Source organism: Panthera tigris, chromosome X (assembly GCF_018350195.1).
Source record: "Panthera tigris isolate Pti1 chromosome X, P.tigris_Pti1_mat1.1, whole genome shotgun sequence".
NCBI lineage: Eukaryota > Metazoa > Chordata > Mammalia > Carnivora > Felidae > Panthera > Panthera tigris.
Genome location: NC_056677.1, coordinates 35,421,777 through 35,448,461, shown reverse-complemented (window position 1 = coordinate 35,448,461; position 26,685 = coordinate 35,421,777). Strand labels below are relative to the sequence as shown.

The 26,685-nt window shown below is 41.3% G+C and overlaps 1 protein-coding gene and 1 long non-coding RNA gene across 4 annotated transcripts in view; one reads left to right on the top strand and one right to left on the bottom strand.

Moving 5' to 3' along the window:
• Nucleotides 1–8,069: 8,069 nt before the first annotated feature.
• The window catches only part of LOC122235509, a 78,483-nt gene continuing 59,867 nt past the window's right edge, over nt 8,070–26,685 (bottom strand). The window contains exons 3-4 of the long non-coding RNA XR_006213578.1: nt 9,688–9,862; nt 8,070–8,220 (exon numbers count right to left, since the gene is read on the bottom strand). This is a non-coding gene — a long non-coding RNA (uncharacterized LOC122235509). The remainder of the gene's footprint in view (nt 8,221–9,687; nt 9,863–26,685) is intronic.
• Nucleotides 15,189–26,685, top strand: part of MED14 (mediator complex subunit 14) — a 65,961-nt gene continuing 54,464 nt past the window's right edge. For 2 of the 3 annotated variants that reach the window (XM_042975192.1, XM_042975191.1), the window contains exons 1-3: nt 15,190–15,750; nt 20,358–20,384; nt 22,727–22,832. In XM_042975192.1, the coding sequence (XP_042831126.1) occupies nt 15,536–15,750; nt 20,358–20,384; nt 22,727–22,832 (348 nt within the window). In that variant the 5' untranslated portion in view covers nt 15,190–15,535. Of the gene's footprint in view, nt 15,751–20,357; nt 20,385–22,726; nt 22,833–26,685 lie in introns of all 3 variants that reach the window. The other variant, XM_042975193.1, reaches the window with a different exon arrangement.

Sequence of the window (26,685 nt, the reverse complement as noted above, 5' to 3'; positions counted from 1 at the left end):
TTTGTTCTCAGTTTTTAACAGTCTCTTATGCTTTGGCTCTCTCCCACTCTAACCTCTTTTTTTTTTCCTTCCCCTCCCCCATGGGTTTCTGTTACGTTTCTCAGGATCCACATAAGAGTGAAACCATATGGTATCTGTCTTTCTCTGTATGGCTTATTTCACTTAGCATCACACTCTCCAGTTCCATCCACGTTGCTACAAAAGGCCATATTTCATTTTTTCTCATTGCCACATAGTATTCCATTGTGTATATAAACCACAATTTCTTTATCCATTCATCAGTTGATGGACATTTAGGCTCTTTCCATAATTTGGCTATTGTTGAGAGTGCTGCTATAAACATTGGGGTACAAGTGCCCCTATGCATCAGTACTCCTGTATCCCTTGGATAAATTCCTAGCAGTGCTATTGCTGGGTCAGTAGATTCCTTAATGCCCCTTACCCATTTAGCCGATCCCCCCTCCCACAACCCCTCCAGGAACCCTCTGTTTGTTCTTTATATTTAAGAGTCTCTTATGTTTTGTCCCCGTCCCTGTTTTTATATTATTTTTGCTTCCCTTCCCATGTGTTCACGTGTTCTGTGTCTTAAAGTCCTCCTATGAGTGAAGTCATATGATATTTGTCTTTCTCTGACTAATTTTGCTTAGCATAATACCCTCTAGTTCCATCCACGTAGTTGCAAATGGCAAGATTTCATTCTTTTTGATTGCCGGGTAATACTCCATTGTATATATATACCACATCTTCTTTATCCATTCATTCATCGATGGACATTTGGGCTCTTTCCATACTTCGGCTATTGTTGATAGTGCTGCTATAAACATGCGGGTGTATGTGCCCCTTCGAAACAGCATCCCTGTATCCCTTGGATAAATACCTAGTAGTGCCATTGCTGGGTCGTAGGGTAGTTCTATTTTTAATTTTTTGAGGAACCTCCATACTGTTTTCCAGAGTGACTGCACCAGTTTGCATTCCCACCAACAATGCAAAAGAGATCCTCTCTCTCCACATCCTCACCAACATCTGTTGTTGCCTGAGTTGTTCATGTTAGCCATTCTGACAGGTGTGGGGTGGTATCTCATTGTGGTTTTGATTTGTATTTCCCTGCTGATGAGTGATGTTGAGCATTTTGTCATGCATCTGTTGGCCATCTGGATGTCTTCTTTGGAGAAGTGTCTATTCATGTCTTTTGCCCATTTCTTCACTGGATTATTTGTTTTTTGGGTGTTGAGTTCGATAAGTTCTTTATAGATTTTGGATGCTAACCCTTTATCCGATATGTCATTTGCAAATATCTTCTCCCATTCTGTCGGTTGCCTTTTAGTTTTGCTGATTGTTCCTTCGCTGTGCAGAAGTTTTTATTTTGATGAGGTCCCAATAGTTCATTTTTGCAAAAGTTTCTAATTATGATGGAGTCCAATTTATCTCCCACTTCTTTTATTGCCTGTGCTTTTGGTATCATATTTAAGAATCCATTGTCAAATCTAAAGTCATGAAATTTTACCCCTATGTTTTCTTCTAAGAGTTTTATAGTTTTAGCTTTTACGTTTAGGTCTTTCATCCATTTTTGAGTTAATTTTTGTATATAGTATAAGGTAAGGGTCCAATTTCATTCTTTTGCATGTGTATACCTAGTTTCCCAGCACCATTTATTGAAGAGACAATTCTTTCCTCCTTCAATGGTTTTGGCACTCTTGTCAAAAATCAGTTGGCCATAGATATACAGGTTTCTTTCTGAATTCTCAACTCTATTCCATTGATCTATGCTGTTGCTTGTTTAGTAACTTTTCTAAACTATATTTGTAAAATCTGTATTCTTTGTCACATATGGCTACCTAAGCCTCTGTTTTGTTAGCTTTGTGGTCAGTTAGTACAGAGTTTCTGTAAATACTGGGAAAGAAGAAAGAGGAAGAGAAAGAGGAGGAAGAAAGAAGAACAAAGGGGAAGAAGGAAGGAAAAAGAAAAAAATAAACTACTCTTCCAGTCTTCTAAGATTGGCTCAATGTGGGAGCACTTCTCCAATGCTTAGTCAGGCCATTTGTGACTCTGCCTTAGCCTTCACATTCTGATTGTATGGAGCCTGAAGTCGAGCTGGAGGTAAAAGCTTAGGGTCTTTTCAGGGTTTTTTTGAGGATGTATCCAGCCCTGGGCACACATGAGGCCTTCCTGATTCCCAGGTATATGTGGGAGCTTCTAAAAGTCCCTAATTCTCCATGTATCTCCTTTCCCAATCTCTTCCTTCCTAGGCTTTATGGTCTATTTGTTGTCCTGACTGTTGTCCCTTGCTCCCAGGCTGCTATAGCCAATATGTGGGCCTTTAAATGTTTTTGGTAAAAGCTGCTCGGGAAGGTGCCCCAGGTCCAGGAATGCTCTGAGTTGACAGAAACAAAGGTAAACATTGTGCAGGTCCTTTAGAGAGCTACCAGACGATTCTAAACCCACAAGCACAATTATTTGAGAATAAGGTCCATATTGCTCTCCTAGGCACTAGCAACCTGCAGTAAGAGTGTGGACGGCTGTCCTCTTGGTGCTCCCAATCTAGGGTGTGGGGGACCGTAGTGGGCAATTTAAAAGGCCACTATGTTCTCTTTCCACAGCACAGCAGCTGTTGCCTTCATCAAGCCTTCCTCTGGTAGTTATAACTGACTCGGTTCTAGTGTTTTGCAAAAGCTGATTATGATAGCTTTTGCCAGCTCATTGGTTTCTTCTGGGGAGGATGCAGCCCTGGAGTTCCCTACTCTGCAACGTGCAGTGACATCACTCCTTAATATACCTTCATATGAATGTGTTTGTATGTAAACATATAGCAATGTAAATACACAATAAAATTAAGGGCTTTAATTTTAAGACATAATTAGTGTTGACATATTAAACAAAATATGAATTACATTGAAATTACTATTTTAATAAGTTTAATAATTTAATAAACTTAATAATTTCCCTAACAGACAAATAATATCCATTTTCCTGTATACATATTCATGTTTTACGTTATTATTATATTGCATATAGTATAATTATTTTTATTATCTCCTTTAATCTCCCCGGCCAACTTTGGCTTTCTCCAGACCCAGAGAAAACCAATAGACAGGAAATCAAGAACCTTCTAGCCAAGATTCCCTGGATACACTTTTTAGATTATATTCATAGGGGGCCTGGGTGGCTCGGTTGGTTGAGGATCCGGCTCTTGATTTCAGCTCAGGTCATGATCCCACACTCGTGGCATCAAGCTCTGCATTGGGCTCTGTGTTGAGCATGGAGCCTGCTTAAGTAGAACACTGACTTGCAATAATTTTACAGATTAAAACCAAAAGAAGACACTCTTCTCACCTTGTAAGTCTACTAAAAAAGGCCACTATTTAAGTCTGTCATGTTTTCTAAAGCGAAAGAAAGTTTATTATGTTTTTTCTTTCTCATAGACATTTATAACTATCTGTACTAGATATTCCTAGAATATGCACCTAATGACAAAATAATTTTTATGATAATCTTTAAAATTTCCCAAGTGAGGCAAAGAGAAAAAGAAAAACTGTAAAAGGAGAGAAGGAACCGGTTTCAGAATGACATTATCACTGCAAAAGCTAAACACCCATTTTGACAGTTATATACACCTACCCACAACAGTCATTGGAGGTGTTTTAACCAATAACTTAGGGCCTTGGTAATTTTATCAAGTCATACCAGGAAAATTCAGTGCTTATTAATACTCAATGCATGGGAAAATAATGTGATTTCTTTTTTTTAGACAAGGTAGTCTCCTCATGAGTTTTTTTTTTTTTTTTTGTTCTAAAGCCCCTCTCAGACGAACAATCTTATTCGTGTCAAAGTTGCCTAAAGTGGCCATTACAATTCTAAATTGTCCTCAGTGAAGTTATGCCAGAAGTTAGTATGTTCATTAGCCAAAAACCCCATGGGACATTAGCTGACACTCAGTTAAACATAAAAATATCACTTATGAATGACTTGGGACCTTGACTCTAATGTTAAAGCACTTCAACTGCTGACTGGAGAAATCAGCAGCCTCCTGGAGGACAGAATATTTACAAAGATCTCTCCCAAGGCCAATCTCTAAGTTATCAGACAACATACAAGATGATGGACATGCAGAACACAGAGGATGGTATTAAAAGGCATATTTCATCAGAGGCCACCACAGATTGATCAGAACTCTAAAATCCCAGGATGGTATAACAAATCTGACAACCAAAGAGCCAAAGAGATCATCAGGGTCCAGATTCAGTGCAAACTCCATGTTATTAGGGATAGAGATGCCTCAAGTGGATGCGATGCAAGGGGCTGCAGATGTGTACATTATTACCAAATGAAGGGTGCTGGTCCATAGCAGTGAGGGGCTTGGCCATACCTGGGTAGAAACTCCAAATGATCCTACCCTAATCAGCCTAAGATCACCAGGGACAAACCTGGAGTCCAACAAAATCAGTTTTCAATCCACCCATTCTGGTGAGGGACACCCGGGATGGCTTTGGCTGACAGACTGGAGAGCTGTTGAAGACCTGGCTGGTATGTCTGTGTGATGAGGGAGCGAGAATGAATGGCAGCAGCTAGGCTGTCTCACATGCTTTAAGCTACTATGTAACTGGGACACAATTATGCCCTCAACAAGGCTTGCTACTTTGAATTTTTAAAAATATTTAAATATCGGGGCACCTGGGTGGCTCAGTCAGCTGAGCGTCCGACTTTGGCTCAGGTCATGATCTCGCAGTTCGTGAGTTCGAGCCCTGCGTTGGGCTCTGTGCTGACAGCTCAGAGCCTGGAGCCTGCTTCGGATTCTGTGTCTCCCTCTCTCTGCCCCATCCCCGCTCATGCTCTGTCTCTCTCTCTCAAAAATGAATAAATGATAAAAAAAAATTTTTTTTAAGTTTTTAATGTTTATGTTTGAGAGAGAGACAGAACGCGAGCAGGGAAGGCGGGGTTGCAGAGAAAGAGGGAGACACAGAATTCGAAGCAGGTTCCAGGCTCCAAGCTGTCAGCACAGAGCCCTACATAGGGCTTGAACCCACAAACCGCAAGATCATGACCTGGGCCCAAGTCGGACGCTCAACCGACTGAGCCACCCAGGCACCTGTGAATTTCTGTTTCAATGATGACATTATGGCCAAACCAGAAAGCTTTCCCCAATGCTGATTTTAAAAATGCCATGGAACACCATGGAAGAAGTTATTCAAAGCCTGAGTGCTGTAGATGCTCCAGACTGACTGCAAAATGGACACAATGAAAGCCCTCATGATGAGCCCCTCACTTCAGAGAATGGCTGAAAGGGTGTTGTGGTTTGCCCCCCCGCAGGTGGAAGACTCCACTACCTTTGTTTTTAGTACTCGAAGGCCCTCTGTGTGGGCACTGCTGACCCTGAGCCAAAAAAATGCCTGGGATAAAGATGGGCAACCCAAACAAGGCAAAGACTGCAATGCAAGACAAAACTAAGGAAGGGAGTATCAAATTCCCTCCAAAGGGACCCATAAGGCAACGTGGATATGGCTGTTCAAGCAGGAGCTAAGCACAGAAGACATGGAGAGGGTGAGGACCAAAGAGATTTGGTCCGGATATTGAGCTATGGGGGAGGGGGCAGCAGCCAGTTAGTCATCGACCCAGTTGGAACTGAGAGTGCCTTTGTGAAACCAGATCCCTCCACAGAAATCATTCTCTCTACTGGAGGAACTAAGAAGCCAAGTGGTTGCCTTAAAACAAATTCTTCCTTCAGCACCTTTACCACTTGACCATGAACTATGTATTCTGATTTAACTGCCTTTAAGGAGAAAGGGGACTAAGGGTGGGGGTTGAAGTTTCTCCACCCCCAGGGCAGACCAGAGGCCTTAGTCTCTAATGAGGGTACAATGAGGTGAAGGGAGGGCAAGGAAGCAGGATAAAAAATTTTATGACTTGAATACCAGAGCTCGTTCACAGCCATGCGTTCAATTGGCCAGAATTGGAAATGAAGTAATATGAGGAAGGGAATTAACTGTAACCATCTGAGTCTGGCTTTTTGGACCCTTGTCGTACACCTCTGGTGAAGGGAGGCTGCTTCTGCTTGGAGGCATCCCCTGGGACTGTGGACTTGCTGCCACCCTAGCACCTACCCACAACATTCCATTTGCAAAACAGCTACTGGTCTGCTATTAGGTGGGCACTTGGGGAGACTGAGCATCTTACCCAGTACTTCCAGGTAACACTGCACCTAGATATCCTCTTAGGTTGGGCCCACTCGATGGTAACAGAGTTGGAAAGGCACAACAGTCTTTTCTTACTTAATGAAAATAGCGTGCTTAGCCCCACAGGTGTGTCCTCCTCACATGAAGATATTGGGGCCACAGGTTTAGGGGCCATCGTAGCTCCCCCTCCTAGATCACTCGCAGGGCCAGCCTCCAGCTACCTAGGGACCCCACTTCCAGAGTGTCCCTAAGGGTCCTTGGGCTTGGTTTACTGATGGTTCAGCCAAACTAAAAGCTGATGATGTGTCCTGGGTGGCAGCACCTGTGTGTCCCCAACAGGTCTGGAAGAAAAACTGTGGTAAGGACTGGTCAGTACAATGGGCCAAGCTTATAGGTATTACTCTTCTCTTAGGCGGTACTGCTAAGGACCATCCATGTTATATGTTAACTGCCTCAGGCTGTGGCTGATGCTCTAGCTCTCAGGTCAGGCACCTAGTAGTACAAACACTGCTCTGTGGGGCTGTGAACTCTGAAAAGCCATTGCTACGGGCCAATAGCACATTCATGTGGCCCGTGCAGACACTGGTAGAAAGAGTCCACACCTGGGTGAGACTGAATGGAGCCATATTGCCTATTAGGCTTCCAAGGGAGCATCTCCTTTGGAACAGCCGTGTAGGGAAGGTCAGGACTGAAAGGTTGGGAGCAACGGGAGTCTGGGACTCTGTGTTTGTGATTCCACCCTGACAATCTCTAGTCACTCGTCACCGTTTTCCCCCTCTGGTTCTAGTACCTGGGAAGCCTCACTGGCTTCATCTTAAGGTGGCAGTTGGACCACAAAGGGAAGGTGACTGCATCTGTTGCTTCTGCTACCACTTGGTTTCAGTTGTTGGGGGAGGAAGACTGCTGGCCATGAGGATAAGAGTCAGTTGGTGAAACTTATGAGCCCTGGAGTATCCCTACGGTGGCCTGCTTGATGGTGGGGGAACTCTTGGTTCTACCAAGTTCCATCACAGCACGCATCTGAAATGGAAGAAGGTCTGCATGGAGGTAGGAGTCAGGTGAGTGAAGAGAGACATAGTGGCTACTGACTTAGAACAAATGACCTTCACGGCCATGGAAAGAGAATAACCCTGGTACCTGATGGTGGAACGCCTGCATCCCTGTGAGGTGTGTGCGGGGGGGGGGTGGGGTGGGTGGGGGGGGAGGGGTGGGAACACTGAATGCTTTCTTTGTCCCCTTCATCCAGCACTGCAGCATCACAAAACAATCACGTGGTTCACATGAGTCAAGCAGCAGCTACAGTTGACACTATGACCCTGCTGCTGGGTTTGTCATCTCATCCTTGAGCTAGGAAAACAGAAAAACTCCTGTGGGTGCGGCCACATTGGAACTATTCCCCTGTGCTGGACACCCTCGGGATGGCAGCACTATTCAGCTCTGTCCGATGCCCCAATGAAAGCAGGACTGCTCGGCTGTGCCTGACACTTCAGCTCCCTTCTCACGTGTGCACCAGTGTAATCTTGTTTCAGTCTGACTGATGATGATATGAGGGTGATCTGGCTGTGACATCTGTCACTCCATGGACTGCCAGTGTTGATTCGGCTGATCTGGCTGGCTAGGCGGGCCTCCCTTCCTACCTCACCACTCCATGTACATCACTCCCGAAGCTGCACACTTGGTTGAAGAGGATGACCTTCTCCGATAGAGGAGGACTGTTCATCAGTCAGAGGTATACGACTATCTGTGCTTCCCTGCTGGAACCTCCAAACAAGCTCTCAATCTGATTGATGAGAATTAAGGTGTTGAACCCTTGGCCCTGGGTTTCTCACCCATGATGCAACTCGCTGAGCACAGGGTCTCCATCTGCGTCCATCACATCATTTCATGGGACTTGGGGGCATGAGAAGCAGAGCTATCATGCTGATGTCCCTGCTATTTGCTGTGCTGAGGTTTAATCTGGCCACTCTGATCTGTGCTGAGGATTACTCTGGCACCTATGGATGCCACCTATGGATGGTACCAACACCTGGCATCCAGAGGTTGGCATTCTTCCCTAATGAAGATAGAATAAGGCAAGATAAGATTTTTATCTTAGTGATGAATATAATACCAGCATTCTAAATATAGTTCTTATAATTCTTTTTCTTCTTCCTTTGTTCATCCATTAGAAATCATTTGTTTAAAAGATAATGAATTTTACAAAGAGGTATCTGCACCCCACATGTTCACTGCAGCATTATTCATAATAGCCAAAACATGGAAACAACGTGTCTGTCAATGGATGACTGGATTAAAAAAATGTGATACTCATCTATCTATGTACACACACACACACACACACACACACACACACAAAGACACACAGAGGAATATTAATCAGCCATAAAAGAAGGAAAGAAGGAAACACTGCTATTTGGATAAAACTTTGATGGCAATATGCTAACTAAAGTAAGTCATACATAGAAAAACAAATACTGTATGGTTGCACTAACACGTGGGAACTCAGAAAGGCCAAACTCATAGAAGGAGAGAGTAGACTGGTGGTTGCCAGGGGCCGGGGGTGGGGGAAATGGGGAGACAGTCAAATGGTATAAACTTCCAGTTATAAAATGAATAAGTTCTGGGGATCTAATATACAGCATGGTGACTATAGTTAACACGTGCTGTATATTTTAAAGTTGCTAAGAGAGTAGATCTTAAATGTTCTCACCACAAAGTTTTTAAAAAGTAACTGTGAGGTGAAAAAAAAGATACTGAATTTTAGCACAGCTAGAAATTCTTAAGATTATAAATCTGGGTAAGTTTTTTTTAGAGCTCCTTGCAAACATTCTTATTCCAAGGCCTGAAACCAAAATTGTTAAAATATTTGACACATTCATTTCTTTTACAAGCAGTTATAATTTAAATTTCCTTGTAGTTTTTTTAATGTTAAACACTCCATAAATTACAAAAATGTTTTAAAAACTCTCAAAGATTGAGTAGATACATATATTAAAAGCTGTCGATTAGGAAAGAAAAAAAGATCTGGACCTTTAGTTGAGTACCCAGTTTTGATTTTTCAAAACTTTTTATTATATATATTCTCGTGCATACAGAAAAGAGGAGAAAGAACAGAGTGTAAGAAACTTCCATGTATCCATCATCAACTTTAATAACTGTCAACATGTTGCCAATTGTAGTTCATCTACCTCCACCAAGTTTTTTTCTTAAGTGTTTTTGTAGAAAGCCTAGACACTTCTTTTTCACACGTAAATACACGTGAGTCAATCTTAATCCCAAATAGGTTAATGCAATATAAATAGAACTACAGTGTATAGGTGAAGGAATATACCTGTCCCATTCATTCATTAAAACCAGATAGCTAGGGCACTATGCTAGGTGCTGGGATTATCAGAGCGAGAGCCACATGAGGGCAGGGAAAGACACTAAATTCATAGGTTATTAGGTGAAAAACCAAATATAAGAATTATTACTCCTAAGTGATGATGGTGGTAATAGTTAATATTTATAGATCACTTACTGTTTGCAAATGTTAACTCATTAGTTCTTCATGGTCATCCTCTGAGGTAAATACTATTATTACAGATGAGGAAACTGAGACCCAGAGAAGTGAAATAACTTGCTGGAGAGCATTCAGATGGCAAGTGGTCAAGCTAGGACTTTAATCTAAGTGGTCGGATTCCAGAGACCATGCTCTAAGGGAAAAAAAAGAGAGAGAGAGAAGACTACTTTAGTTTTGTGGTAAAAAGAAATATTCTTTGTTCGCCAAACCATTTCATTTTCTTCCTAGGCACACAAGAAGACTGTATTTCCCAGCTCCCTAGCCTTTATTTTTTAAAAAAATGTATTATTGAAGTGTAATTGTCATACAATATTATATTAATTTCAGGGGTACAACATAGTGATTTAACAAGTCTATACACTAAGCTGTGCTCACCACGGAAGTGTAGTCACTATCTGTCTCCATATAACGTTATTATAATATTGTTGACAATATTTCCTATGTGGTACTTTTCATCTCTGTGACTTACTATAACTGGAAAGTTGTACCTCTTAATCCCCTTCACCTAGTTCATCTACCCCTCACTCCCTGACCTACACTGAAGCATTATTTACGGTAACAAAGACATGGAAGCAACCTAAGTGTCTGCTGATAAATGAATAAATAAGATGTGGTATATGTACAGTGGAATATCACCCAGCCATAAAAAAAGAATAAGGTCTTGCCATTTGAGACAACATGGATCGACCCAGCTCCTAGCATTTAAAAGGGCTATGTAACTAATTCTGACTAATGGAATGTGGGTGGACATAGAAAAAATCTCCCACTTAGAGCGATGGCTTCCCAAAATAGAAGGAGTCCTGGGGCACCTGGGTGGCTCAGTCGGTTAAGTGTCTGACTTTGGCTCGGGTCATGATCTCATGTTCGTGAGTTCGAGCCCCACGTTGTGCTGTGTGCTGACAGCTCAGAGCCTGGAGCCTGTTTTGGATTCTGTGTCTACCCCTCTCTCTCTGCCCCTCCCTGGTTCTCACTGTCTCTCTCTCTCAAAAATAAATAAACATTAAAAAAAAAAAGAAGGAGTCTAGATCTCTGGGTTACTACTTAGAGAGAGCCTCTCCATCAGGTACATCTTTACTGAACTTTGTGAACACGAGAAATAAACTCTTATCATGTTAAGTCACTGAGATTGGGGGTTTGTTATGGCAGCTTTTATAAATTATACTAATAGAAACATTTTAATTTCAACTTAAAAAACTTATGAAATCTTGGGGCCCCTGAGTGGCTCAGTTGTTTGAGCATCCAACTTCAGCTCAGGTCATGATCTTACGGTTCAGTTCAGGCCCCATGCAGGGTTTTGCACTGACAGCGCAGAACCAGCTTCAGATTCTCTGTCTACCTCTCTCTCTCTGCCCCTTCCCCCTCACACCGTGTCTCAAAATTAAATAAACATTAAACATTTTTTAATTATAAAATCTTTATAAAAATATTGAAAAGTACAGAACATATTTACAATCATCTCTCTCTCCCCAGATTTAATAGATATTAATATTGTCACATATCCTTCAGGTTTTTCTTCAGTAAACCCATTAGATATAACTAATAGCTAATATCCAATAAAGCACTACCTCGTCCCTTACCCCTCCCTAGAAGTAACTACCATCCTGAAAGTGCTATCATCTTCATTGACATTTTTTACCTTGACTACAGTATATAAAATTAGTTATTTTGTGTGCTTTAAAAATGGACAGATAAGAGGGGCGCCTGGGTGGCTCAGTCGGTTGAGCGTCCGACTTCGGCTCAGGTCATGATCTCGCGGTCCGTGAGTTCGAGCCCCGCGTCGGGCTCTGTGCTGACCGTTCGGAGCCTGGAGCCTGTTTCGGATTCTGTGTCTCCCTCTCTCTGACCCCCCCCCCCCCCCCGTTCATGCTCTGTCTCTCTCTGTCTAAAAAAAAACAAACGTTAAAAAAAAAAATTTAAAAAAAATGGACAGATAAGAAACAAAACGAATGAGTGAAGGAAAAAAGAGAGAAAGAGAGAGACAAAGCAAGGAACAGACTCTTAAGTATAGAGAACAAACTGATGGTTACCAGAAGGGAGGTGGGTGGGGTAATGGATAAAATAAGTGATGGGGATTAAGGAGTGAACTTGTCATGATGAGCACAGGGTAATGTATAGAACTGTTGGATCACTATATTGTATATCTGAAAATAATATAACAGTGTATGTTGACTATACTGGAATTAAAATTAAATTTTAAAGAATAAAAAAATAAAAATGGACAGAAATGGTATCAAAAAAGATGGGTGTTTTCATTCAGTATTGTTTTTGAGATGAATCCATGTTGGTACATGTACGTCTAATTCCTTCACTTGAACAGTTACATGGAAATATAGTAATTTACTTAACCATTCTACTGAGACAGCTAAGATCATATGGTTTGGCTTCTACAATGCTGCAATGGAATTCCTTATATATTCCTAATATCAAATAGCCAAGGGAGGCCTCCCTAAGGATTTTCTCATTTAAGCTGACACTGGAAGGATGAGAAGCCAGAAACATGTGATGAGCTGGGAAACAAGTGTTTCCCATATCTGGAACAGTGGACAAGCCTTAACACTGAAGGAACAGCATGTGCTAGACCCAGTGTGGTTACAGGTGTAGTGAGCGAAGGAGAGAGTAGTAGGAGATAGCAGTGGAGAAGCAGACAAGGATCACTCTCTTAGGGGCTTTGGAGACCACAGTAAGAAGTTTGGGTTTTCTTTTATAGGCAAAACAATTAAAGTGTTCTCATTTTTTCTAGGTTGGTCAGACCATACTCAGAGTGTTGTGAGCACCTTCCCTCAACTTCACCATGAATGGAGCATCTATTGAATGAATGCAGTTACTGCTTTTGCTCTGTTTTAGAGGAATTAATTGCAGTACCTCACAAAAAGGAAGAAACAAACTACTTTTCAATCCCTTTCCTACTCATTTGTGTCTGAGGGGCAGCCGTATGTTTCAAAATGAAACTATATTTATCACAATTTCATTTTTCCAGCAAAAGGGCTTAAAAGGAAATGTTATTTTATTTTTCCATATTTTGCAATCAATTTCTTTTATTAAAATTGGACTGGCTTCATGAAAGATTTCAAGTGTTTAGTTCAATTGAAGAGCCACGGAAGTATCATGCTGCTAGTTCTGAAACTATCTGAAGTGTCACAGAATCTGGTGATGACCAAATAGAGGAACAATTGAAAAATGTGAAAGAATTATGTATATATACTATAGTGCCAAACATTGTACTGTAAGTTTTAAAATGATAAATTATAGGATTTCCAAAAGTGATTTGGATGTGAGTCATTCCTTTAGTAACTCAGCCAAACATGCTAACATTCTACCTCCATCCCCATTCATTTCTTCTATTTGCACTTCCTGTATTTGTTTAGTGGTTACATTATCAGTTTGGGAGGGAGGGTTATCACTTCTTTCAGGAGCTTTCATTTATGTTACCTCCCTGATCACCAACAACTCAAACATAGCACATCTCACAGTTGTATTAGTAAGATTTTTGCCCTATTTTCCTTTAGAATATCCTTTTTAAAAGGTACTTTTCAATTTTTAAAGATATCTATTGAAACAGAAATTTCCAAAGATTTTAATCTGACGGATGTGAGTGAAATGTTCTCTATCCTAAAACAATTTTTTCATCCAATTATTTATTTACCTTTCATTTGCAAGCTGGTTGTGCTGTCTCTAGGTAGAACCTTACTGCCAAATTGAACGTATACCAAAAGACATGGTGTATAATAACTGTGTTTAATATATGCAATAAGGCAGAGTTAAAATCCTATCAACATCACACAGAATCAGAATCTGAGAGTTAGAAAAGACCTTAAAGACCACCTTGTACAACCATCAATTTTCCTGGGTATGTGATCACCGGGTTTTTTTGTTTGGTTTTAAGTCAGTAGTTCTCAAGAAAGAGGGAAAATCTTCAGTAAAAACAAATCAAAACAACTGCAAAAGAAATGGTACCATTCTAGCTAACATAAAAATTTGTTCCCTAAGGTAGCTTGCATAGGGAGGAATGATAATCTCTGCCCTCCAGCAAGGGGTGTAACACTAATGCGTTTTGATAAGTATCATGATGATATTGCGTGTAAGTGTTCTTTAAGGTCCCAAAAGAGGGAGCAAGCGACTATACTCCAAAGGTTACACCTTCAGAAGACAGGTGAATAGCCTTCAAGAATTACTGAGAATTACACAAGCAGACAAGAATAAGATTATTTTGGGGCGCCTGGGTGGCTCAGTCACTTAAGCGTCCGACTTCGGCCCAGGTCATGATCTCATGGTTCATGAGTTGGAGCCCCACGTCAGGCTCTGTGCTGACAGCTCGGAGCCTGGAGCCTGCTTCGGATTCTGTGTCTCCCTCTCTCTCTGCCCCTCCCCAGCTCATGCTCGCACTCTGTCTCTGTCAAAAATAAATACACTTAAAAAAATTAAAAAAAAAGAGTAAGATTGGTTTAACCTTAAAGAACAGCAAGAGTATCTCTTCCACCTAGGAGTTACAGATAGGAATCTGCAAAAATGTTTGAAAAAAGGGTAGGAGCCATTGACGCTTTTTAACAATAGACTTCTACGTTAGTTGCACATCAGAGTCACCTAGGAATCTTTAAAACCTGGAAGCCCAGATCTCACATCAGACCACTTAAAGCCGCATCTATGAGCGTGGCATAAGTATTTTTTTAAACCCCGCCCCCGCCCGGTGATTCCAACGTGAAGGCTACGTTGAGAATCACTGTTTTAAAGCAGGAAGCAAAATTTTGAAGGGGAAAAGTGGAGGCAGAACATGGAAGAAAAACTGAAAACCCTGGGAGGGCAGGGCGTCTACTGCAAGGGCAGGGACAAGAAAGAAGGGAGTGAGAGCCAGCGGTAGAGGATTTAAAGGCTGTCTCTGTGGTAGAACTCCCCGGATTTGGGGCTCGGTAACGAGGTCGGCATATGTCCAACTCCATTAAAGTGAAGTTATTCTGCCAGCAGCCCTGCTCTTATCCCCCATCATATTTTCTCGCATCTTTTCCCACAGTTAAAAAAAAAAAAAAATGACGGAAACGTTTTCTATCCCACGAAAGGCGCATGAGCAGACTGTGGGAGGAGCAAATGTCTGAGAAGCCACGAGAGCGCAGCCGCAACAATTTCTTCGCGACTCCAGAACCACAACTCACGAACATCTAGGAAGGAAACCTACCCAGCCACGTTCGCCCCGCACTGGGGAGCGCTGATAAATACCTCAGGGTACATTGGAGCCTTTTAAACACCGGAGGGCGGCGAGGGCAAGGGCGGGGCAACTACTGACGTTCACGGTGACGTCCATGGCTCCGCCCTCACACCCGCTTCCGGCGACGCGCGGCTACCGCTTCCGCTTTCCCCACCCGCGCTCCGGCCCCGCCCCACTCCCACGCGCCCCCAAGCGTCACGGCACCGGACAGCCGGAGAAAAGGCACAGGTTGCTGTCGGAAGTCCCCCTGCAGGTTCCCCTTCCGCTCTGCCTAACGACTTCCGCTTTGGGCCGTCAACATGGACGCTGCGGCTGCTTGGCGAAGCGGCCTCTGATCGGTTGCGGAGGCGCAGCTTCTCTGCGGAGGCTTCCCCGCTTCCCCGCCCTCCCCGCCTCTCCCCCGCCCCTCTCTCCAGTCCCTGGGGCCGGCGGGCTCGTTGCTACATGGGGGCGGGCCTCCGCGGCCGGCTCACGGCTTCCTGTTCGGAGGCGGCCTGGCGGTAGGCGGCGGCGACTCTGCCCGCGCCCACTTCGGCGCGGTGACCGAGCGCCCGGGAAGCTCGAGGGCTTCATCTTGTGCCGCTGCACCAAGCCCGGCCCTGCGCCGCCATGGCCCCAGTGCAACTGGAGAACCACCAGCTGGTCCCTCCCGGAGGCGGTGGCGGGGGCAGCGGCGGTCCCGCCTCAGCCCCGGCGCCTCCTCCTCCCGGAGCTGCCGTGGCGGCGGCAGCTGCAGCTGCGGCCAGCCCTGGCTACCGGCTGAGCACCCTTATCGAATTTCTGCTGCACCGGGCCTACTCGGAGCTCATGGTGTTGACGGATCTGTAAGTGCCGCGAAACCCATGCCTGCTCTCCAGCCCCCCCCCCCCCCCCCCCCCCGCTCTTCCCGCCCAACCGGCTTAGATAGGCTCGCACCTCCCTCTCTCCAAGGGGCTGCTGTTTTCTCCTTTCCTCTGGGCTAATCTAGAATTTTTGAACTCTTGGGGCTCAACGGAGGTGGAGAAAAAGCTTTGCATTTGGGGTCTTTCTGGAGATGAAGCAACGGACACTTGTTAATTATGCATGTTAGACTTGCACTGAAAATCTCATCTTTGGGATTTTTGCCCGAGTTGCCAACCGAACCCTATTAATTTCTTGGTTGGAAGCTTTTTAGCCGAAAGCCCACTTTTAGGGTTTAGGAATACATAATATTCGAATTCCTAAAGACAGGAAATCTGTTTTACAGCGTCTTGACGGTACATTTTAAACGAAGGTTGTAATTGCTTCTGGCAAAGTTTGAACTCAGGAGATGTATTGTGTATAAGATAATCCAAAAATTTGGAATCCAAGGTGTGTGTGTATGTGTGGTTTTTTTTCTGGAATGTTTGAGAGTGTTCTGAGTCTTAACAGTGTAAGTAAAAGCTGTAACTGGTCTTCTGTTATTGTCTCTTGGAGTATGAAGGGAGTTTATAGATCACTAAGTTACCAATGAAATGCCATGGGACATGATTAGGGTGTTAATCCCTTCAGAATAGGATCAGACTACACTAATGATTTTTAGTGTGTGAAGAAAAGGCATTATAAAATTGCGGGTATATATACTTTACTGTTTTACATTTTTAAATCCAGGTTCAGAAAAAGTAAGAATTATAAGTTTTTAATTGTAGTTTTTATCTTCGATCTATTGTTAGATTGCAGATCAGTATTTTCAAGTGGAACATTAATTTGTTACTAGAGACTAAAAATATTTGTTTGCAGATGAATGAAAGAGTTAGAATAGGTTCTCCTTATTCCTGCAAAACATCATTCTCAATTTGGATATGTTGTACTTTATTGAATGGAAGAGAAAGAAGACTACCCCTGCCTAATGAGAAACTTCAATAGCTGTCATGATTAGGTGTCGTAGTAATATACCTGTCTGAGCCAATTACTGGTGGATATCATGAAAATTTAAGAGTATCCATGAGAAAATTTCATACATGTAAAGGTCACCTACCCAATGTATAGCTAGGGAAAAATGTTGAAAACTGCTATCAGTGGTTGTATAATTTGTTTTTTTTGTAGAGGATTTGTAGAAATTCTTCGAGCTATACTGCGTTCTTACTATTTTACAGTTTAGTTATGAAGAAACATCTGTTTTACTGCTGTAGAATAAGTACATAATTTTAATCCTGCACCCTTTATATGATGATGATTCCCATACTTCTATCTTCAGCAGAGACCTCTCCACTGAACTCCAGACTCTATATCCAAACGCCTACATTTAAATACCTAATGGGTATTTCAGTGTACCAAGTCCAGACTCAAAGTCCTGATTCCACTTGATCCCCCCCACCACCTTCCCTGTCTCTCTAAAGAGTATCTCCATTCTTCCTGTTGTTGCTTAGGCCAAAAATTGGGGGTAACTCTTGGCTCTTCTTTCTTCCAATCCTACACCCGGTACATCAGCAAGTACTGATCATCTCTGACTTCAGAATCTGACCACTTTTCAACATTTCCATCAAGTGTGATTCCTTTGCCCCTGTTAACTGCAGTAGTCTGCCATCTGATATCTCTACTGCTAGCTTGCCCCTTTACAGTTTTTGTCATCCATAAAATAGGATGATCCTTTTAAAACTTCTCACATCTCTCCAGCGGTTCTCCATCTATCTCACTTACAGTAAAAAGATTTTATAGTCACCTATATATGGAGTGACCATAAAAGTTATGGTCCAAGTCAGGACACTTTTGAGCATGAAAGGTGGTGCTGTTAATAATAATGTTGGAGCAACAGGCACAAACCAGGACTGTCTTGGGCAAACAAGGATACGTGGTCTGAGCCTTCTCTCTCTCCCTTACCTCTTTATCCTCATTTCCAAATACGCTCCTCTTTGCTTATTCTGTTTCAGCCACATTGCCCTTCTTGATGTTTTTTCATAGTGCCAGGCACACTCCCACCTTAGAGCCTTTGCTCTTCCCCCAGAAATCTATGTGGTTTGCTTTCCTATTTCCTTTAGGTCTTTGTTCAGATAGAACTTATCACAAAGACTTTCTCTGACCACCCATGAAAAGCACTCTGCCCCTGCTGTCCATTCTTAACTCACTTTTTCTCTTAATCACTAGTGGGTACTCTTAGTTTATTGTGTGTCTCTTCCTTACTGGAGGCTCCATGAGAATGGGGATTTTGATTTGTTTGCCATGTTCGGTGGGCCTAGAACAGTGTCTGGCACATAATCGGGGATTAAGTAAGTATTTATTGACTTAACACATCAACAAATGAATTTTTAGAATTGTAATTGCAGACCATGGAGTATTTAACAGGAAAATACACTGTTGTTCTTAATACTTAGAAAAGAGTAAGATAACTCTTTTCTCTTTTGATTTGTGCAAGCCAAAATTAGTTTAAGAACTTACTTTGGAGTTCCTAAATCCTGTATTTTCCCTTGTTCCAGCTGGAAGCTGTCAGAATTAACGTATTGATGTAAAACTAGTGTTCTAGGTATACTTAATACGAATCTTATTTCTGCCACATTTGATGCTTGTCTGTGAACTATTGAAAGTAAAAAGGACCGCCTTGACAATTTCAGTGGTTTATTTTGGGCCATGGATTTCTGGTTTTTTTTCCTTCTCCTTGTCTATCCCAACCTCCTTACACACTCTCATCTAAGAGTTTATACTCTGCCTTGACTTTTTAGGGATGTAGGTCCTACTTTTTTCTTCTTTCTTTCTTTCTTTTTTTTTTTTTTTTTGCCTGTTTTAATTAAAATTAGAAAATGCTAAGATCTCCATCACGTAAACTTGTCTTATCACACTTTGGTGTAAGTTTCTGTGACTTCCAAAAATTTGTGTTTTAGGGCTTTTGCCCCAAATGGTGGATTCATTATCCATAAAGGAATTTTAAATAGATTAGGAGGAATTGGGCAGGTGGGGGGGGGGTGGTGGTGCAGGCAACAGAGCCTTATAATCTTGGTCCCCAAAATGATACCACCTCTGAAATGAGGTGATCCTTTTAGGGTGTCCGGGGCAGGTGGAAAGAGCTGGAACAATGTTTCCTGTTCTTTCTACCTGCAAAATCTCTCCTCTTTTGTTTCTCTGTGTCTGTTAAGCACACACAAGCATCCATGGTTCTTATGCTTTCCCTCCCTTGAGGATGAGGGTTGTGGCTCCTCGGGGAGTGTTAGGAGCTTTCACATGTAGAGGAACTTACCAGTAGTTGTTTTTACTTGTAGTCTTACAAGGCCTAATGTATGCTTCATCTGATCTGCTGGCTCATCCAGCTTCTGCCCGGTTTCCTTTATCACCAGATCATAACTTCAACTTCTATGTCACTGTCTACTCTCCGAATTGTAGTTATCTACAAGCCAGAGCTCATTTTAATAGTTTCCCCTCCTTCTGCCTTGAATCTCTGGTTTTATTGTTTCTGCACCTGTGGCCTGTGGGGGTGGGGTGGGGGAGAGGATCTAAGTAGTTCAGTGTGTGTTCTTCAAGAAGTGCTTAGATGTGGAGCGCCTGGGTGGCTCAGTCAGTTAAGCGCCAGACCTCGGCTCAAGTCATGATTTCACGGTTCATGGGTTCAAGCCCTGCGTCAGGCTCTGTGCTGACAGCTCAGAGCCTGGAGCCTGCTTCAGACTCTGTGTCTCCCTCTGCCCCTCCCCTGCTCACGCTCTGTCTCTCTCTCTCAAAAATAAACAAACATTAAAAAAAATTAAAAAAAAAAAGAAGTGATTAGATGTAGAGGAGGTTTTAGAGTTGCTCAGGCAGTTGAATCTTGGGCCATGGGATAGGGGTTTCTAGAATGTGGTGATTCACGAGGCAGATCGGGACCTCTGTAAGCATCAGTGGATGTGAGAGTGTTAAATAGTATAATTTAACAGGGAAAATGGTGACATTGGTAGCTGGCTGTTGTACTGGAAAACTAGCAAAAAGAAATCAAAACCTTATTGGAGCTATTTAAAAGTAATCATTTACAGCTAACCACCATGCAACATTATAATTACCGTAAAACCCTTGGCTGACACTGGTCCTTTTGTGTGCTTAGCTTCCAGTTTTGCCCACCCTAACAAAACATGGAGAGGTTATTGCTTGGAGGCAAGGTTCCATTGGATACAGGGAGGCTGACAACTAGTATTCTGCATCCATGACTATTTTGGTTTTAAAAGAGTATTTTCTATGACTCTGTGATATAGTAGTGTGCGTAATGTAAGACTTGAGCTTTTTCAATGTTTGAGGCTCATGCAATACCTTTTGGAGCATTTTGAATGGAGAGGAATGTTCCTTTGTTGATTTTTGTCCCTTATGGCCATATTGCTGGAAACTCAAAAAAGAGTAGGTAGCCACACAAGCTTGTAGTGGCTATTGATCCAGCTTTTCTGAAATGCTAAAGTATGTAATAGAGTCAGAATAAAGACTGTTATCATTTTGATGAAGGTATGCATATGTTTAGTCAATTTCTTTTGTGTTTTTTCCTTCTTAGACTGCCAAGGAAATCTGATGTGGAAAGGTAAGTATGAAAAAAACCTTAAATCTGTGTCTGTGTTGTTAGATCTATGGGAGTGTGTATATGTGTATGGTATATGAGAGAGAGGGAGAGAGAGAAAGTGTGTGTGTGTTTGTGTGTCTGTGGGTGGCAGGGCTGTGGATTGGAAACCTAGGCCCAGGGAACCCAGGGTGACGTTTTACTCCATTTGTTTAGGGGGCCCTGGGAAATGTGGTTTCCTCATCCTTGACAATTCTTGGTGTGAGACCAGCTCTGGACCTTCTGTTCTAGAAACCTTTGTTGAGTCACTGACCAGGTCAAGTCCCTGAGGGGGGTAGAAAGATGTAGAAAACTTAGAACTTAATAAAGAAGCTGAGAAACAGATTCACTTTAGAAAGTTGGCTGCTAGTTTACCACGATGCCAGATATCTTTAGAGAATTGACATTTGCCTACTCCGTTGCTGCTTTATAGTTGAGATAATTTTTATTGAGTTGGAGTTGGGAGCTTAAGACATAACTAGACACCAATGTTTCCATAGGCCAAGGGAACAAGATAAATTAAGGTTTCAAGGCAATCCTGTGGTAGAGATTTAAATTGTGGCTATAGTATAGACTACTTGACTGCATCTTTGGCACTAATGCTCCTTGATTTTTTTTTTTTTTCTCTAAAGACCAAGTCACTAGGGAGGATTTATTAGTGACTATGCTCCACCCCCACCACCAGCTCTCTTTCTGATGGAATTAGACTGAAAAGGCAGAGATGGGGGAGACAGTTGAAACATACCTTTTTTATGGTTTGGCTGGTCAGTTTTAAAGGAAGGAAATGAAAATCCAGATTTCTTCTGTCCACTCTGGGGTAGGAAGGGAAACTGGACCTTGGGAAAACAGACTCATGCTGCTTATCACCTGAGATTGCATGGTGTCAAAAAGATCAAGTTACGGTAGTTTACAAAGGTGGGTGTTTGCTTTCCAGTAGAGGAGCTCATTTGGGAAAGCAAGTTAATAATATACAGATATGCTTGCTCTAGGAGAGCAACCTCACAGCAGCTCTGTAAGTTGTTGCTGAGTTAGAATGATGGTACTAATTCTCCTAGCATGGAGGTGGCTGTCAGGTTGTAATGTGCGTTGAATATTTTTTCTGTGTTCCAGTCTTGCCTGTGACGCTCTGGTAGTTTTATCTCTTAAGATCCTTCACAGACACTGGCAAAGAGTCTTAACTGTATCTGTGTCCTTGATTCTTTTCTTTGTACTACCACTGATCCTATTGCTGGCTGAATCTTAAGCCTTTCACGTTGTCTGTGGGCTCCATACACATGCTTTCACTAGGAGTTAGACTCTGTAGTCAGTCAGGATTATACTTCAACAGAAACTTTTGGTTGGGTGCATTGCCTCATGGTGTTGCTGTTGGTGAGATGCAGGGATGTGGTTTGGATCTGCGGGTCATTGAACAGCTGTACTGAGACTAATACAGGTTAGAGTCCACTTGGCGGGAGGCTGATGTCCTGCTGGCTTCTGTCATCAGTCCTGGCCTGTTCAATATTTTTTTTTCGGTATCTTAAGGTAAACTATGAAAGTGATTTTCAGTTTTATAGCTGACAGGAAATTGAGAGGTCTAGTTCACACATTGATTGACAATGTAAAGCTTTTAAGGCTTTATGAGGAGATGATAAAAATACGGATGAGTATTGGGAGAAAAAGCATCATAGGGGGTATAGCATAAAAATAGATACAGACTGACCATCTAGCTGTTACTTTTAGTAGTCAACTTACTTTCCTTAACTTTGTTTAGATAATTTAATATCTAAGCTTGTCGTTGAAATTAGTTTGGTAAAGAGTTGGATAGTTCTTTGATTATTCAGCTTTTTAAATCATGCTCTTGCAAGATGGGAAATGGACCCTTGCTTTTGTAGAAGTAAGACAGTTTCAAGCTTTGGTAAAGATCTATTTCGGTTCCTTTCTTGTACCAAAAAGGTTGCCAATTCATAACTCATAACCACAGTTATGAAATTCCTAACTCCTAATTTGATCTCCTCTGTGACCTGGTTAACTTCTATATTGTACTTTTATATCTGTGAATTGGGTATATTTTAGTGAGCAACTTTTATTGTCCTGCAAAATTCGTTTTTAAAATGTGATTCTGATTTGTTACTCTGATACTATTGGATTTATTACCCTGAAGTAGAAAATTAAAAATGCAGCCAGTATGCAAAATGTGACAGTAATTCATACTTATAAATATTTTAGGTGATTCATTTTGTTGTAATGGTTATAAACATAGATTGAGTCATATTTTAGCTCAGATGAAATAAATTGTTAAATATTCTTTTCAACTATGTTGGTTCATTAAGAATTGTTTTATTTTATAGGAAAATAGAAATAGTGCAGTTTGCTAGCCGGACACGTCAACTCTTTGTTCGATTATTAGCTTTAGTCAAATGGGCTAATAACGCTGGCAAGGTGGAAAAATGTGCGGTGAGTTAAACTTTTGATTATGTTTTATATTAAGTAACTTTTTGGAATGTTAACTTGTAATAGATATAACTTTTGATTTTAGCTTAAATTTATATATGCTGATTTGTTTGAGAGACATTACTTAAGTAATTCTGTTTCTGTATGAAAATGTGTAATATATTTCTGTAGAAACTTAGTATTTGATTACCTGACTAGAAAAAAGAGTAGGCCGTATCTGAAGACATTACTCTAGAAGATATTAAAGACAAAGACTTGAATTAAAGGGGGGAAACAGCCTTACATTTGTACACTTCCTTAAAGTCTGCAAAGTGCTTCTTGAATTTTGCCTATTCTTGAAAACCCTCAGAGTATGGCAGAGTCGGTATCTTCGTCTTGTTTTACAGATGAGAGAATAAGGTTTTCAGAAACTAACTGGCTTCAGTCAGGGCCACAGAGCTGATGACAGCATTTATCTGTTTGCTGTTCATCTATTCATTCTCCAAACCCTTAGTGAGCACAGAGTATAGGGTATAGTGGATGACACCCAAGTAAGGCACAGCCCCTACCCTCAAGAAGCTCATAGCTTTTAAAAAAAATTTCTTTTAATCTTTATTTATTTTTGAGAGAGAGAGAGAGAGAGAGAGAGACAGAGACAGAGACAGAGACAGACACAGAATCCGAAGCAGGCTCCAGGCTCCGAGCTGTCAGCACAGAGCCCGACGCGGGACTCAAACCCACATACCACAAGATCATGACATGAGCTGAAGTCAGACATTTAACTGAGTCACCCAGGTGCCCCAAAGCTCATAGTCTTTTGACTGTTACATACCAGAGATGCTAAAATCTGTGCCTCCCTCCCCGCCTCCCCCACCAAAACAAACAAAATTTTTTGAAGCTGTATTCAAGAAGTGTTGAGGGAAAACATCAGTAGGGGTCTTGTGTTAGCCTGTTGAGCTCCTAACTTGGGGAGGATGGTGCCTCCCAATTACTCCCTTGTGTTTTCCTTTGGTCATTTCTGGTGAGGAGAATGGAAAGAGTAGAGTACCTTTTCATACTGGAAAGGGGAGGGTAATTATCATAAAATGAATAAAGTCCTGAAATAATGAGAGCATTTACTCACTTTAATTGAGGTCTGCTCTACAAGGTCAAGTAATCTAGCCACTAGTCAGTTTTATTTGGGAAAGTGGGTAGATTCTCTAAGTGAGCTTGATACTGATGCTCATACTCTTTTTTTTTTCCATTCAGTTATGTAATAACATTAAAAATTTTTTTATCAGTTTTAATAGGTGAAGGCAGAAAAACAACTTTACTTTGGTTAAATTTTATTTGAGTCATTTTTAAATTCTCTTAAAGTTTACTAGACTTCCTGGATAAATTAAAATTAACAGCTACCCACTTAGTATAGAGGTACCATAACAAGTGTATTTTTAGCACTCTGACAAGCTAAGTCTAGAATATTTTTAGAGTAATTTTATATTTGCAAATCTGTCAGGGTTTACCTATTCCATAAAATCCCACTTCAGAAAGGAATCTACAGCACAGTTGTGTTTCTGCACGTGTGATTTCTTGACTTCTCACCTCTGTTGTAGCCACTGCATTCACTGCCCTCGGTTTTACTAGGTTCCTTTATCGTTAGACCCCAAGTCTGTGTGAAAGTTGCTAAAGTGAAAGGAGAAAAGGGGCTGTGAAGAAGTTGAGAATTTTAAATTCTAGGAGAATAATTGTTTTTAGGTTAAAAATAAAACCCGATCTTCACTGAAGTTGATACTCCATTCCAGCTCTACCAACTAAGCTAGTGATCAGACTGGAAGAATTCTACCAAGACACATTCTAGTCACATATCTCTTGTCTGTAGGAGTAAGCTGTCATCCTTCTATATAATATCGATCAAGGGTTTATTTAGAGGGACAGTATTTTGTACCATACATTTTCCTTATGGGGGAAAACCTTCTTTTATTCATCGGTTGTCTGTTGGTATGATAGGGAAGTTAAAGTTTATATTCAGAGGGTCTTTTGTATACCGTAAAGCATCATACAAAGACTGGTTTTGATTATAAATATTAACAAACAGACTCATTCCAAGCTTATTTATCAGAAAGTTTTACAACTCATTGTTCTGGAAATTTGGACACCAAATGTAGTAAATCTGTTTTGGCTGAAATGAGGTAGCATGGTATACTGTTTCTGAAAAGCCTGGGGTTTCTTCTCAATAATTAATTTGGAGCAATCTTTTCTTAAAGATGTTCAAACTTGCAGTGAAAAGTTAGGTGTCACTGAAGTAAATCAAATCCAAGTGTTCAATTTTTCAAATCTGGTGTTAAATTCCTAATTATATCATGGGTATTTCAGTTACCTGTTTAATACTACTGAGTTCAGTAACATAGTGTCAGGGAAAATCCAAAACTCTTGGTTTTAATATTGAGCCATATTGTAATTCATCTTTCATTAATTCAAAGTAGAGTATTCTTCTATTAGTTTCTTGAGTTGGCTGTTCAAATAAATCACATTCTGAATGAAGTCTCATATTGAACTTCTGTAAAGTTTTGGTATTTTGTGAATGTAGACACAGATGTGTTTATGTCAGGTGTAAGGTCCATCAACTGAAGAATTAGAAGATTATTCATGTTTTAACTCTTCTGTTCTCAACCTAGTGATTATTTAACTAGTTTCATTTGAGGTTCTTAATAGATAATGATCTTTAGCCATACCAGACATATTATGTGTGTAGCTGAGTGTGTAAATACATAGTTTGTAGAATTCTAATGGTGAAACAGTCTGGATAATGTTTTATTTAAGAAAAAGAGGAAATAATCCTATTCCTAGAACTTTCTAAGAAACAGTTTTATTCAGATATAATTCACATACCATACAATCCACCCATTAAAGTGTCTAATTCAATGGTTTTTAGTGTATTCAGATATGTGCAACCATCACAGTCAATTGTAGAATGTTTTCATCATCTCAAAAAGAAAACATGTACCCTTTCACTGTCACCCCAAGTGCCCCCATCCCAGCCCTAAGCAGCCACTAATCTGCTGTCTATAGATTTGCCTATTCTGAACATTTCATATAAATGGCATCATGATGGAGTCTTGTGTGACTGGCTTGTTTAATTTAGCATAATGTTTCCAAGGTTCATTCATGTCGTAGTACTTCATTCCTTTTTATAGTTGAATTGTATGAATCTGCTACCTCGCTCGAGGCTCAATCTGACGAACTGTGAGATCATGACGTGAGCCCCAAATCAAGAGTTGGCCACTTAACTGACTGAGCCACCCAGGTGCCCCTGTCTTAACCTGAGTCTCAATTTTCTCATCTCTAAAGTGATAGGAATTATCTGATTTTGTCTGTTTCCTGGAGTTGTGAAGATCAGATAATAAAATGAGTATGGAAATACTGAGAAAATAAATGTAGGGCATTGTGTGCTGGTATTAATTGTGGGTGTGATGTGGTATTAATTCTGGATACCATGTTTTAAGTTAGCCACTGATAAATTGGAGCCTTTCCAAGGCAGCAGAACAAGGGTGGTGAGATAGAAATTTGGAGATGTAAAGACTAAATTGAAGTGACTTGGAATGTTTAGCTTTGAAGATAGGGTGGGCTTCCCCGTGTTGGAAGGACACGAGAGACATTACTGCTCCAGAATAGAAAAGTTTCAAGGAAGGAGTTTGCAGCTCCGTGATGAGCTCTACTATTCAGAAACGCATTCAATAGAGAACTGATGGAAAGGATTTCTGTTTGGGGCATGAAGATGGCCTAGATGTCTTATAACAGCATTTATGGAGTATTTTATGTGTTCTAGGCACTGTTCTTAAGGTTTTGTGTGCAATAACTCTTGCTCCTCAGAACAACCTTGTAAGGTTGGAAATCATTA